Raw genomic sequence first — 13,706 nt, forward strand, 5'->3', positions numbered from 1 at the left:
AGGAAAGTGGGTAGGGCAGAGCGGGTCGAGGCGAGAGAGTGAAGTGAAGAAGTGATCGTCGGTCGCACAACGAGAGGATTTGGAGCATAACTACGTCTGCAAGAAGCCTTATTCTGCAAGGTAAAAAGTACAGAACACTACCTACATCGGCCTCGTGTTTGCGAGCATGCACGCAATGTCCCTCCCGTTGCGCCATCTCACCCTTTCCACAGTACGAGTACTCGCACAGGGCTGCCAGCGCGGAGATTTGTTCCGAAATGGAAATGGAGGGAGGGAGGGGTGACCGGTTCACGAAGACTCGGTGGGTTTAATTAAGAGTCAGAAGCTAAAATAGCATGTGAAAATCAGCCGAGCGCAGTCAAACAAAACTTCCGGTCACAAGACAAGATGCCTGTTCCTGTTCCTATCATCTGTGCGGTCTTTGGTGCCTGTGCCTGCGCCTGTGCCTGGTCTATTTAATCGCTTGCATTGCCTTGGACGCCGCCAATCACCCGTAGGATCCCTTCTAAACAGACGACTGACCCTCCGTCTCCCGCTCAACCAGCGACTTCTCGTCTCCTCCCTTGAGGTACCCTTCGTACTCTCCGATCTTCTTTCCGCCTTTCTCCCATCGTGCCTGGTACTCTTGCCGCTTCAGCTCGCACAAGTCATTGAGAGCCGGCCAGTATATCTCATGGTCGTACTCAAATTGCACCAATCCGCCGCTCTCCTTCAGTAGCTGCTCTCGAGGTACATGGATGCCCGAGTCCTCGTTGAACTTGATTTTCTCACGCGTCAAAGGGTCGATGAATGGATTGATCAGCTTGAAGAAAGCCCAGATGTACCAGGGCACATTGGTCACCAAAGCCCTTCCAAGGCGTTCCGGATAGTGGTTCTGTAAGATGTTGAGTGTCTGCTTGCCCTGCGACACGGTCGCCCCCTGGCCGGACTTAGTCTCTGCAAAGTTGATGAGCAGCGCTAAAGTCTCCTGCCCGGGTGGCATCATATCAATCGATCGCTCAAGCATGAACACCAAATGCTGAATCTGCCTGTCGCTCCGCTCAGTGTTCTGCTTGGACGGCCGCATGTACTGGCATGGTCGGCCTTCGTTGTCCCAACCCAGAATCAGTTGCTTGCCAGTGGCATTCTCGACAGAGATATAGTCCTTTGTGTGTTTCTCGAGGCCATACTCGCGTCGCCATACCAGCGTATCTCTCAATCTGGTCTCAGCTTGTGCCGCATTCCATTTTGTAGCTCTTAGATAGCGGAGTAGGCATTCCCGTGTCAGGAACATGCGCTCCGAGTCTGTCATTGCTGCGGCCTTGGACCCCTTGGCTGATGTCTCTGGTATCTCGGTCCATGCAGACACATTCTTGTAGACTGCGGCATATTTTGTCTCCTGTTCCGCCGTCAATGCTGGCCTCACAACGGGCTTCGAGGTGTCTAGGGGCTCTGCTAACGGCGTTTTGATAAGTCCATCAGAAGCGGTGTGAGGGAGGTTCAGCTTCGGAGCAGATGATGCAATCTCGGCGTGCTTCTCTGCTACGTTCCCGTTGGCGGCGATAGCAGTCTCATTTGCACTGTTGACATCGTGCACAGGTATATCCACCGCCGGGGCTGTGTCGTCCTCGATTTTCACCTGTCCGACTCGTGTCGCCAGATCCGCAGCCGCTTTTTCGGGGTCGGCGGACCCATTGGATGTTGTCGCATTGCTTGCCACGTCTACCGACATATTGTGGGATTGTCGCTTGAGTGGTGGGTCAGAGGGGTCAGGTGGTCAGGCAGACCGTTGAACGATGAAGCTCACATCACGGCTTGAGAATGTTGGGGAAAACGAGAAGCCACGACGGAACCCCCTGTGCCGGGCAGCCTGATGGGTCAATTTCACCGCTTCACTTATGTAAGCGCCCTAGATTGACCATGTGGGTGCCATGTGGGCTCCAGCTTCCCCCGCTATGAGGCTGGAGCTACAGCCACAACATCTGTCCGCATTCTCGACGAGCGAGACCTCAATGATACCTATTGTATTCGGTGCTTATAACTATCTCAGCTGTCTTGCTACATGGGCGCGGTAAGCTCCCATCCAGCAGTCGGCGTGCGTCTTCTCTGTGGCTTCCAGTAACTGCGTTCAAATGGAAAGCCTGCCGTGTGAATCGACCAAGCTGAAGCCCAGCCTCCAAATCTCGCTTCCCCCTACTCCGTATTCTCATTTCACCTCCCCTCACTACCTCGTTTAAGTCCGCTTAGGACTGCTCGAACCATCCCAATAGCTAAGCTCAGAATATGCACGGCAGAGGGAAAGGCAAGCTCGCGGCTTACTGCAGTAGCTCCTCTGCTTGCCACGACCGGCGTGTCTCTGGCCGCTTCTCTCCCATGAGCAGTACTGGAACCAAGCAACATGCCGCCTATTCTGTCCACTAACCAGCCGAGTATGTCAGCTCAGTCAACCTTCAGCTCTTATAACCTCCGGCGATCACTGCCGATTTCCTCCAAGCTCGAGGGTCAGTCGGGAGTTTCCCCATGATTAACTGATCAAGCACTCCAGCCATCCATCCTTTGAGGGGCGCTGCTCTGCCTGGCTGCTCTTCCTCATAACTCGTTTCCCCGTCAGACGAGCCTTTGCAATACCTTCGCACCTCAGCAACGTCTGCTACAATCCTTCAAGAGCTGTTGAACCACGAAAGCAGCAGTCAACCTGGGTTGAGAGCGCCGTGAGCGCACGAGAGGCGCCAATGCGCCTGTTCTTGCAGCTTGTAGACCATATTCGACCGCGGAATCAATCGCAAAGAGTATCCAACCACGAGCCATAGGGTGCCACAATGCCGAAACTGAGATGTCCCAACAACCGAGCCAGCCCTTTTCTCCCGAGCAGCTACGAGACTTCCAAATTGTTGCCAGAATATCATCCTGCCTGTCCTTGGCGGGTTCGTCGTTTACGATAACCAGCTTCCTGTGTTATCCGCCGCTACGCAAACCCGTCAACCGCCTGGCGTTCTCCATTGCTGTCGCCAATTTCTTTGGATGCCTCTCGTACAGTTGGGCCCAGGCCCCTGTTCACGCTGGAAGGAATTCCGCTTGGTGCCAGACTCAGGGGTTCCTTCTCACTTGGTTTCTTATGACAGATCCCTTACTTGTGCGCTCTAGCCCTATGCACCTGTCCAAGGCAAATATATGGAGCAGTTAATCTAATCTGTACCACAGGTGATGATAATGGCGTTTAACGTCTTTCTGACTGTTCGGACCAAACGGAATGCCACGGAACTGAGAAAGATCGATCTTGCTGCGGTTCTGTTAGCATTCATCTTACCTTTCATCCAAGCTTTCACCTACCTGTTCTGGAGGCCTAACGGCAAGACTGTCTACGGCCCCGCGACACTTTGGTGTTGGATTGCGAAGGAGTCGGCGATCATCCGGCTCGTGGCTTTTTTCGTACCGATATGGTGAGTTTCATTGTCAACGACCCTTGTCAAGGAAGAATTTCTCAACTAGGCCAGGTGCTTCGTTTCTATCGCCATCTTCTTCCTCGCTCTTAGCGGCAAGCAGATCCTTCGTGTTCGTAAGAGCGTCAAGTCCGCCAAAGCCGAATCCGCCCTACACAGGGAGGAGCCCGCCCCACGGCCCGACGGTGATTCTCTGCCACGAGAGCGCCGTTTCTCAAGGCTCGTGCGAGCTTTTACTGGGCCCACTGTCAGTTTAGAACCAGTACAATCAGTAGCGACAACCGCGAACGGCGAGCAGAGCTCTCAGCTGCCCCCCGTTCAATTCAAGGGGCTCGGCCCCTTCTCAACACCCGCACTGATACAACCGTGCGAGGTGCTGGACTTCCAGCGGCAACTAGAAGAAGGTCTCTACCCACAAGAATCACTATATCAAACCTCAACTTCCTCGACACCGTTCGGCACTTGGCACCCCACCTCCCCCACTGGTGCTCTGGACCGCACATTTTCCGATCAGCCGATACTGCAGAACAACGGACAGACTTCCTCGCGAAGGCCGTCCTCCCGCTTCGACAGGATCCACTGGAAATACGCAAAATTTGCTCTTCTGTGCACGCTTGTTTTGTTTGTGACCTGGGTACGTTCCATCTATCCCAAATCTCCCTTTGCCTTGAAGCCGATGCTACTCGGAATCTCGTTTTCCTACCTGGAGAAGCCGACGACACTCACCGAGTCGTGGATTTGGACACTAATACGAACAACGATCACAGGTCCCTATCAGCGTTAACCGCGTTTACAACATCGCCGCTCCCGGCAAGGCAATCTACGGCCTCTATCTGTCCTCCGCGGCCTGCGTTCCACTGCATGGTTTTGGCAACTTCTGTATCTACCTATCAATCAGTTGGACCGAGTGTATCGAATTTATCACGTGTTCAGGTAATCCGAATTCGAGACGACCTTCCGCCTGTCGGGTGGAGGGCGGCAAGAGAAGTAGATGGAGAAAGACAATGAGGAAATTGGTAACGATGCGGAAAGGAATCGACCGAGATCAATTAGAGGTAAACCTCCGAGGAGGAAGCCGATCAGGAGTTGGGTGAGGGTAGTTCTGGGCATCAACCGGGCGAAAATGAGCGACCACCATCTTGTGGATAGTTGGGAACTTCGTCACTTCTAACTCGCAGTTAGCGCATGTAACTCAATATCAGAAGACGCAAAGGAGTGGATGTCTGCGTAGAAGCATCATCCACATGTGAGTCGAGGGCTGACCTGGATCTATGAGTGTCCTCGTATCGTTCGGCAAAACCTGGCAAGTGACTCCGTTGCTGCTAATTGCCATCATCTTCCACGAACGATTTGGGAAAATCCCGATTAAGAGATATTTGCACGACGTCGGCGTGGCCTTGCAGATAGTGTCCAGAATACGAACTGCAGGCATGAGCTACCTCACGAGCCAAGTGTAGACCCATTGAGGCCATACCTGTCTGCCCCGCACATGGAGTATCTCACATGTACGCACGCCAGTCTTGAAGCAGCTAGCCTGGAACGCCTATCTTGGCAATTAACGCGTCCAAAAGTCGCGTCGCGTCCGCTTCACATTTCGTCGAAGTAGTCTACGATCAACCACGATCTGTTCTCAGACCAATCCTCCATCAAGACCACGACATATCAGCCAGCATGACCGAAGTGAAAGAAAACCTCAATGCGCGCTTCGACCCTGCAGGCAATGGACTTGCTCCAGACATCCTGGACGTCCTGCAGTCAGTACTCCGTGTCCACTCCCTAACCGCAGACGAGCTGTTTATAAAATGGGAGGTCTACTGTTTGAAGATGGGTAGTGAGGAGACGAAGTTGGATCTCGAGACGGCCCGCCTCTTCGCGAAGGACGTGCAAGACTCAGTCGAGAGAGGTGAACGGACGCAACAATCAGGACCCAAATCTGCAGTCAAGCAAGACAGGAAAAGCAACGTGCACGCTACTCCTCGGACTAATGGAAAAGCGGACGTCTTTGGCATGTATGTGACAGTCATGCTGCTTTCTTGGTATCATCGACAACAATACTGACAGAGAAAGGCTCGATGAACTCACGCCCAATGCACACCCTCGACGAAATGGCAGCATCAAGCGGAAATCGGAGTTCGACACGCCAATGCCCAGGAAGGTCAGTCGGCCTGACACGAAGAAACCTCCGGGCAAAGCTTCAAAAACAGATGGGCCCTCAGGAATACCCTTCTCGGAGCGACAGAATGCAGGCCAGACCATTGAAACACTCAATGAGCACCTCTCGGCGGCGGAAGCACCCATTGCGCCTTTCTCCCAAGCACGCCTGAAACTGGTCTCGGGCACAGACTACAAGAAATTTGAGTATAGGCCGATGGCGATGCATCTTTCGGAGGCATCAGAAATGCTTGATGAGCGCATTGACAGTTTCCTGGCTATCGTTCAGAAGGCTTACAACTTGGAAGACTCGTCTTTCGGCAATGCTGCCGCGCAAAGTACCAGCGAGATTGTTGCAGTCGGCAGGATCGCATGCGATACTGCGGATGGCAAACTGAATGCAGCATCGCTAGTGCTGGAGATGTCGAGACGCATGGGTGCAGGACTCCGCGTGCCGCTAAAAATCGACGCGCTACCATCCTACCAATTCTTCCCGGGCCAAATCGTTGCGATGCGAGGCACGAATGCTTCTGGACTCTACTTCTCCGTCAAGGAAGTGCTCTCAATACCAAAGCTCCCCATGCCCTCTTCTTTGCCAAACAATATCGAGGCGATCAATGAGAGACTGGAGGTTTCGGAGGATTCGACATCGTTGCCTCTCAACATCATTGTTGCCTCTGGTCCGTTCACTGCGGAAGACAACCTCGACTTCGAGCCTTTCCAGGCGCTGTGTGACAAGGCCGAGGAATCGATGGCCGATGCTTTGATACTGAATGGCCCATTCCTGGACATCGAGCACCCAATGCTAGCTTCAGGAGATTTCGAAGTGCCTGATGTGCATGGCCTGAATCACGAAGCCTCGTTGGCGGCATTGTTCCGGCTATGGATATCCGCACCACTCCAACGCCTTTGCTCAGCTGTACCGAGCATCACAATCATCATGATCCCCAGCGTCCGGGACGCTTTGAACAAACACGTCAGCTGGCCACAAGCACGACTTGCAAAGAAAGACCTTGCTCTCCCCAAACAAGTCACCATGCTTCCCAATCCGTCGTTCATCTCGCTGAACGAGGTTGTCTTCGCCGTCTCCTCCCAAGACATTCTATACGAGCTCAGTCGCGAGCAACTGTCGCATGGTCCGACGGCTGACCTGTTGACGAGGTTGCCGGGCTACCTGATTGACCAGCGACATTTTTTCCCTCTTTACCCGCCGATGTCGAGAGACAAGTTGGCCAGCAACGGCATTGTGAAAGCCACGGGTGCGTGCCTCGATCTCGGCTTTTACAAGCTTGGCGAATGGATGCAAGTCAAGCCTGACGTGCTGATCTTGCCGAGCATGCTGACCCCGTCTATCAAGGTATGCGTGAAGTCCTGGATCTGACTAATGTTCTGCAGCGATTGCTGACATTGTCCCGCAGGTCGTCGACAGCGTGATGGTGATCAACCCGGGCCAGCTGTCCAAACGCAAGGCCGCCGGCACATATTCCCAAATCTCACTGCATCCTCGCATCTTGTCTGAGGAGGAGAAGTCAGCCCGGACCGTCATCCATAACGTGTTCGAGCGCGCTCGAGTCGACGTCGTAAGGATATAGTCACAAGCGTCGAGGACAGTCCCTTTGGCTTGTGATTCCCAAGCACGTCTTCGGTAGCCATATCATGCTGTAAAGATAACGAAACATATCACAATAAACTTCGTCTTCGTCTTCTTCACCTCGCGTGGTCATGACTGTTCCCTTTGTGCCTTTCGTTTCCCGGTTCTGGCCTATCGCAGGAGGAGCAACCCCGTCCGCCGCCCCTCCCTCCTCAGCCCCATCTCCCCAAGCCCAACACCGGGGTTCCCATTCCGCGGCCCATCCGCAACCAACCGCTCCAAGCCCAAATCCCTCCAGATCGGCTCGTGCATGACTCCCGCGTGACTCGCCTCCCCAGTCGGCTCACCGCTGCCGCCGACCCCACCCGCGACCCCTGCCGCGGACGCAGCACCCCCCGCCACAATCACCCCGACCGTGGACTGGTTCAACGCGCGATTGATCCCGAACGCGGCGTGCATGTCCGGCACGACATCGTCCTCGTCCTCGGGATTGATCGGCATCAAGTGCGGGGGCAGCGCGATCTCCTCGAAGGGGAGGTAATGGCCCGGCAAGGCCGTCATGCCGCTCCCGTCCGCGAGCGTGCCCCGCGTGCCGGTCGTGCCGATGTTGGCGTTGGCGTTCGCGCCCGTGCCGCTGCCGGATTGTTGGTGGGCTTGGGTCGTTGCCGTTGAGCCGGCGGGTGCGAAGACCGTGGAGGAGGGCGGCCGGCAGAATTCTTCAAATACATCTGCCAGGCGCGAGGAGCGCATGTGGATGTGCGTGGCGGCGGAGTCGCGGGACATGGTTAGAGTGCGAATGCGAATGCGGCGGATTTTGTTGGTCAGCGAGGAGGACGCAGCGTCAAGTTTAAAGATGGACGGCAATTACTGTGTACAGTCAAATCGGTTCTCTTGCTTCCCGGCTCGTTGAAATAGTACACTTCAATCATGGCCACTTTCATCGCGTATCAAACACGAGTAAATACACCGTCTTTCGGAAATCGCGCCTTCGGCAAATCTTCCGTATTCGGCCTCCACAGTCAATTGTCGACCAGAAATACCTCCAACTATGAATCCGCGACAAGAACAGCCTGCGAGCAATGCGGGTTTCGTCGCCTTGGTGGATTTGATAACCTCCTGACCAGGACTCCGCTCGAGAATTATCTAGTGGAACGAGAGATTTTGGAGCCAACAGCTCATGGTCCCCGACAGACGCGGCATCCGAGCTACCAGACCCCGTAACAACGACGTAACCGACAATGACGGGATTGAAGACGACAGCGAAACCAGCGACCTTCCATCGCCCACGGACCTCTTTCTCCGAAGCGACTCAGGATTCGGGCAAATTGCCGGCCTCAGCAAGGCTTCCGCATCGCTCGCTCTCATTGACAGGACCGACGAAAAGTATGGGCACGAGGGCGACTGTGAGGACCATGCCGGTCTTACAGCCATAACCGCTGCAGGTATTGAGCCTGAAGCCAGTCAATGTGAGTCATAGAAATCCCATGACTACGTATATGAGGTGTCGCCACGAGGAGGCTTTAAAGTCCGACTTCGACGCCCCAGGAGCCCTTGTAAGAGGCTCTGCTGTCCAGGCCGGCTCATCTAGAAAGCTAGCAAACCTCCGTGCCCTCCGTGCTCCCCCTTTCCTCATTTCCAGACTCAAAGAGGGCACGGAGATCTCTGTGCGCGACTGATTCGATATCCAGCGGCGGTGCGGGCTCACGACGAAAAATTTGCTCATTCCCTTGCCTTTTTCCGCACCGTCGTCCATAATTTCTCCGGACATAAAAGAGCATCCTCAAATGTGTGTCGGTTTTGTGATTCATATCTAGTTGCCAGTCACATTCGCAAAAGGAGCACTTGAGGATTTCCGTGGGCTTCAAGGGCATCATGGTCGTGGACGCACCCTTGAGTAACGCCGGTATTTTGTCGTGCCATCCATTGGTTCGCCAATGCAAGCAAGAAGCCCAGAATAAGAGCTTGAACTGGTCTTCCCAATCCATACGAAGCTCTGCGTCCAGCCCCCATCGCGTAGCAAGCACAAGTTCTCCATCAATCATGCGTGCATCGTTTTGGAACAAGACGCTTTGCGATGCAGTCCGCTCGATCGCAAGCAAGACACGGCATACCCATATCGCTCACTCGTTCGTGAGCACGAAAAACCAACTCGATCAATGAGCGACTCATCCGAATATCAATAGTTCCTGCCAAGTACCAACATTCGTATGCCGCCGAATTCCAGCTAGACATAGACGGGTGCTGACCCTCACGTGGACAGCGGACACACATAAACGGAGGGCGCCATTTGAACATGATTCCACATGATAGGGCAGGGAAGATATTCCGGGTAGTTGGGCTCGAGGCATCTATAGAAACCGCAGCTTCGTACTGAAATCACTCAGTGTCGGGTCGAGACCCCTGAGTAGGAGGCGAAGCCATCGGCAGCAAATGCGAAGTGAGATTTGATATTCGGCTTCCAGGAAAGCGGTGTTCTGAAAGAGCAACTCGTTTGGCAGCTTAAGAAGTGGACTGTGGGGATTTGAGGTGTTTTATGGTGCTCTCCGTGGTGCCCTCAATTCGCGCGCTGGCTTGGGTCATGATTTCGAAGATCTTCTGTGCAGATCCAAAGACGTGAAGCATCCGAAACTTCTGCTTCGCGGTCATCGTAAGAGGTGTGCGCCTTCTCGGGGAGAGATCTACATGTGGGCTGGAAGAGTGCAGTGTGTGAAGAAGGGCACGGAACGGCTGGTTGCGTGCAGTATTGTGCCATCACGACGCCAGGGAATACAGAGAAGTAGGGATGAGGGTTGAATAATGACGGCAGCAAGAGGTCTGAACAGGCGATGGCGGTGGAGATAATAGGAGTATTTGCTTCGAGCACCAACTTGAAGTCGCTTGTGCTGGGCGCGCTATTTTGGAGGGCAGGTGTTGGTACTGAGCTCCCATACCTAATCTTCTAATTATCAATGATTCTGGAGCGACTCCTAGATCATAGTACCGCACGTTCTGGCAGCGAGCACCCTCACTTTCCTAGTCTGACAGACGACCAGTGTGGAGCAATCCCCTGCAGTATCTGGTGTTTAGCTGCCCGCACTCGTCGCACTGGACGAAGTGCATGTCCTGAAGGACACAACATCATTCAGTCAGCTCTGGGCCCGCAGAAATTGTCTGGCTATTCGCGCAGGATGGAAGCTTTATCGAAAAGTAGCTCTCTTGCTATGAGGTACGCGCAACTTGTATCTACTTCACCAGTACCACCCCTCGATCTGCCGTCTGCAGCCTGCATGACAGAGCCTTGCATGACCCCTTCTTTGTCATCAGTAGCACAGCGGGTAACTGTTAGGCGATCGTACTCCGTGCTCTATATCCCTTCCTGTCCCATTTACTTCCCAAGGGAACACGTGGACCCTCTTTCTTGACTCCATCACCACCTCCGCCGCCATCTCCTTCCCACCTAGCCACTTGTAAGTGAACCATGCCCGGCCTCCGAGTCGCATTCACAGGTGGCTCCGGCAAAGTCGGCCGGCATGTGATCCAAACCCTCGTCAACCACGGCCACCAAGTCATAAACCTCGATCTGGTGGACCTCTCGACCACCACATCAGGAGATCCGACCTTCTCGGCGCTTCAAAACGTCCACACAATCAAATGCGACCTCACGGACAGCGGCCAGGTCTTCAGCGCCCTCAACACGCACATGACGCTAGGCGAGCCGTTCCCGGCGGAGCCACCCCGCCCCGTCGACGCGGTCATCCACTTCGCCGGGATCAACAAGCCCATGGTCGTCAGCGACGGCGAGACCTTCCGCATCAACGTCCTGGGCACGCACAACGTCGTCGAGGCCGCCTGTAAGCTCGGCATCAAAAAGGTCATCCTGGCCAGCAGCGTGACCGTGTACGGCGTCGCCTTCGGCCAGGGCGACCTCGAGTACGCCAGCTTCCCCGTCACCGAGGCATGCGACACCAACCCGACGGACCCGTACGCGCTGTCCAAGCTCTGCGGCGAGCGGGTCGCGCGCGGCTACGCCGCCCGCTTCGGCGTCGACATCTACTGCCTCCGGATCGGCCGCGTGTTCGAGCCCCATGAATACACGGGAGGTGATATGTTCCGCGGGTACGTGCGCGAGCCGGAGAAGTGGTTCCAGCACGGCTGGTCGTACACGGACGCGCGGGACCTGGGCGCCATGTGCCATTGTGGGTTGTTGACTTCGGGGCTCGGGTTCCAGGTGTTCAACGCGGTGAATACCACGATCACGAACGAGAGCTCGGACACGGCCTCGTTTCTGCGCGGGTTGTATCCACATATACCACAGACGGGAGGGCTCGAGCAAAGCGAGGCGCCTATTAGTAACAGGAAGATCCGGCGCATGTTGGGCTTCAAGGACGAGCATGATTGGAGGATCTACTTGACGTCCTGGTAATACGTGGTGACATGATGACATCCTATGGTATGATAATATAGGCGGATCAAGGCTGGAGGACTGTTGCAATATTCAGTACTGTCTGGAGGGCCTAGGTTTCTCGGTCGCTAATTAGCGCTGTTGTGTACTATACTACCGGCTTCGTTGGTGAGCCTGTTGGTTAAGGAAGGCAGCCGTGATGGCGAATTGTCATGAAGCGATGTGCCTCAAGCTACTACCGTACACTACACGTCAGGGCTTCCGTCCGATAAAGGTCGCCATAGTGTAAGTCAAGCATTTCCCGCGAGCCACTTTCGCGGTCAACTGGTCCCGAGCCCTTTCCAGCTCCTTCATATCCAAAATACCGCCCTTCCGACGCACGGTATCCAATACTTCGTCGCATGACCATAGAACGAAGTCGGTCTCCTGCTTGAGGAGATGTGGCACAATTGGAGAGTCCGCCCTCTCGACCTCGACCAACCCTTCGCTCTCTAGCTCGGTCGCAAGACTGTTAAACTGCTGGATAGAGCTGAACAGCCCTGTATATTTGTCGAGTAATTTGAAGTAGTTCGCGCTGAGGGGCAGAGGGTCTAGCGAGTGATCCAACTCTGCGAAGCATTGGTTGACAGCTTCGTACCATTGGATGTAGCCGCCGGGTTCTAGCGGGTGGTAGTCAGTGGACGGTAGACCGGTCCAGCAGGATGGAGAAGAGACCTACTGAGCATCTGGACAAACTTCTTGATGACCGCCTCTCTACCGCCAGCGAGTAGAGGCGCACAAATCGCCCTGATATGGAGGACATCGAACCTTTCCACAAACTCAGGGGGAAGGGCGTCGAAGAAGTTCCATATCCCGAAGTCGATGTTTTTCGGACGTGTCCAGACCGGAGGGTACTGATCGGCGGATATGTCAAGGGCGAGGACTTTGGCCCGCGAATACTCATGAGCCAATGTCAGGCCCACGATCCTGTGCAACAGCTGTTCAGTGACGTGCTTTAGTGCTTCTTGCTTTGGGCCTCCACCCACCCATTTCCGGCAGCAATGTCCGCGATTTCCAATGACTCGGTATGTTGATGTTGAATATGCTTGGCGATCTTGGGGTTTAGCAAAAAGCCATTCTTCAGTACGAACAGGGAGTGTTGCCCTGTAAGTCTTTGAACGTCAGCGAGTCCAAGGCTCAATCTGGTGCTGCACATAATTACCGAGCAGACGACAGGAAATTTCGAGACAAAATGTAGTTGTCGCCTGATTCGGCAGTATTGCTGCCCATCGTGTCTGTTAGTCCACAGTAGAGCTTTAGATTGAGGAGGTTCTTCTCGCAGCTCAACCTCGTATACTAATACTCCCTGGTCTTCATGTCAGCAAATGCAGCTCACTAGATTACCCCTGGGATGATATGATAAAAATGGATTTCGTCATGGCTTCTCGTCCAATCCAGCCAGGTCGCCAGCTTACTATTATGGACACACCTGACTCTCGGAGACCACGCCGTGAGACGCATATCCATACCATGACTAAGTAGTGTTCACCGTTAGGGTCGGCTGTTCGAGTGCGTCAAGCTCCCCGTGTTCGGATTTGATAGTCTCAACTCCCATCTCATTAGTCGATAAGGCACGTGTAGGATTGACCGGGGGTTTCCTGGATATCGACAAAGGGATATTCTTAGTACATGAGGTTCTTACCTAGTGCTACACCAGGACTGATACATTATGCGGCCTCGGGGATGAGCGGCAGATCACCGGTAATGCAAGGATCTACTCCACATTACCGCGTTGAAGCCGATACTTCAAAGAGGCGAGTATACGTCAAGAGCACCCCCAGCGACTTACCGATGGGTCATACGACACTCTCGCTAGATTTGAAATCTGCTCCTATATGTGCCCTCTGGGTGGTCAGATAATTACGGCCGTAGTATAGTGAGGGGAGAGTGCGCCTTCAACAGAACGCTATCTTGAAAGGAACCAACACCTTGACCTGTTGGCGGATCGCGATGATTTCGAAGAAGGCTACGGCCGTATATGGCCGTTGGAGGACGATTGCCGTGTACGGTGGGCGACGAAAATGCTTGTGGCCTATCCTGTCGATTATCTGGGAGTTTGTAAGGAAGGTGAGGGTGCAGCTGCAAGCAATGGCGGCATCCGAGGGAGAGAAGTGTTCTGTTTTTG

At 54.2% G+C, this 13,706-nt stretch overlaps 7 protein-coding genes across 7 annotated transcripts; 3 read left to right on the forward strand and 4 right to left on the reverse strand.

Annotated features, from left to right (window-relative positions):
* Nucleotides 1-505: 505 nt before the first annotated feature.
* Nucleotides 506-1,711, reverse strand: A1O7_08860 (uncharacterized protein; the record flags this gene model as incomplete). Its single annotated transcript, XM_007762849.1, has 1 exon — nt 506-1,711. The coding sequence occupies one exon, from the start codon at nt 1,709-1,711 to the stop codon at nt 506-508; it is 1,206 nt and encodes a 401-aa protein (XP_007761039.1).
* A 1,478-nt stretch (nt 1,712-3,189) lies between these two features.
* On the forward strand, nt 3,190-4,203 carry A1O7_08861 (uncharacterized protein; the record flags this gene model as incomplete). Its single annotated transcript, XM_007762850.1, has 2 exons — nt 3,190-3,419; nt 3,474-4,203. The coding sequence occupies 2 exons, from the start codon at nt 3,190-3,192 to the stop codon at nt 4,201-4,203; spliced, it is 960 nt and encodes a 319-aa protein (XP_007761040.1).
* An 887-nt stretch (nt 4,204-5,090) lies between these two features.
* On the forward strand, nt 5,091-7,162 carry A1O7_08862 (DNA polymerase alpha subunit B; the record flags this gene model as incomplete). Its single annotated transcript, XM_007762851.1, has 3 exons — nt 5,091-5,428; nt 5,487-6,927; nt 6,989-7,162. The coding sequence occupies 3 exons, from the start codon at nt 5,091-5,093 to the stop codon at nt 7,160-7,162; spliced, it is 1,953 nt and encodes a 650-aa protein (XP_007761041.1).
* A 170-nt stretch (nt 7,163-7,332) lies between these two features.
* A1O7_08863 (uncharacterized protein) lies at nt 7,333-7,944 on the reverse strand (the record flags this gene model as incomplete). Its single annotated transcript, XM_007762852.1, has 1 exon — nt 7,333-7,944. The coding sequence occupies one exon, from the start codon at nt 7,942-7,944 to the stop codon at nt 7,333-7,335; it is 612 nt and encodes a 203-aa protein (XP_007761042.1).
* An 801-nt stretch (nt 7,945-8,745) lies between these two features.
* Nucleotides 8,746-9,807, reverse strand: A1O7_08864 (uncharacterized protein). The gene has a single exon (XM_007762853.1). It carries the CDS (start codon nt 9,201-9,203, stop codon nt 8,754-8,756), a length of 450 nt encoding a protein of 149 aa, XP_007761043.1. The 5' UTR covers nt 9,204-9,807; the 3' UTR covers nt 8,746-8,753.
* Nucleotides 9,808-10,618: 811 nt separating this feature from the next.
* Nucleotides 10,619-11,563, forward strand: A1O7_08865 (uncharacterized protein; the record flags this gene model as incomplete). Its single annotated transcript, XM_007762854.1, has 1 exon — nt 10,619-11,563. One exon carries the CDS (start codon nt 10,619-10,621, stop codon nt 11,561-11,563), a length of 945 nt encoding a protein of 314 aa, XP_007761044.1.
* Nucleotides 11,564-11,794: 231 nt separating this feature from the next.
* Nucleotides 11,795-12,811, reverse strand: A1O7_08866 (uncharacterized protein; the record flags this gene model as incomplete). The annotated part of the gene is made up of 4 exons (XM_007762855.1): nt 11,795-12,201; nt 12,261-12,508; nt 12,568-12,693; nt 12,744-12,811. 4 exons carry the CDS (start codon nt 12,809-12,811, stop codon nt 11,795-11,797), a joined length of 849 nt encoding a protein of 282 aa, XP_007761045.1.
* Between the last annotated feature and the right edge of the window lie 895 nt (nt 12,812-13,706).

Source organism: Cladophialophora yegresii (genome assembly GCF_000585515.1).
Source record: "Cladophialophora yegresii CBS 114405 chromosome Unknown aczIN-supercont1.6, whole genome shotgun sequence".
Lineage (NCBI taxonomy): Eukaryota > Fungi > Ascomycota > Eurotiomycetes > Chaetothyriales > Herpotrichiellaceae > Cladophialophora > Cladophialophora yegresii.

Coding starts and splice junctions, on each gene's coding strand:
- A1O7_08864 (XM_007762853.1), bottom strand. CDS start 9,203: ATGATTGATGGAGAACTTGTGCTTGCTACGCGATGGGGGCTGGACGCA.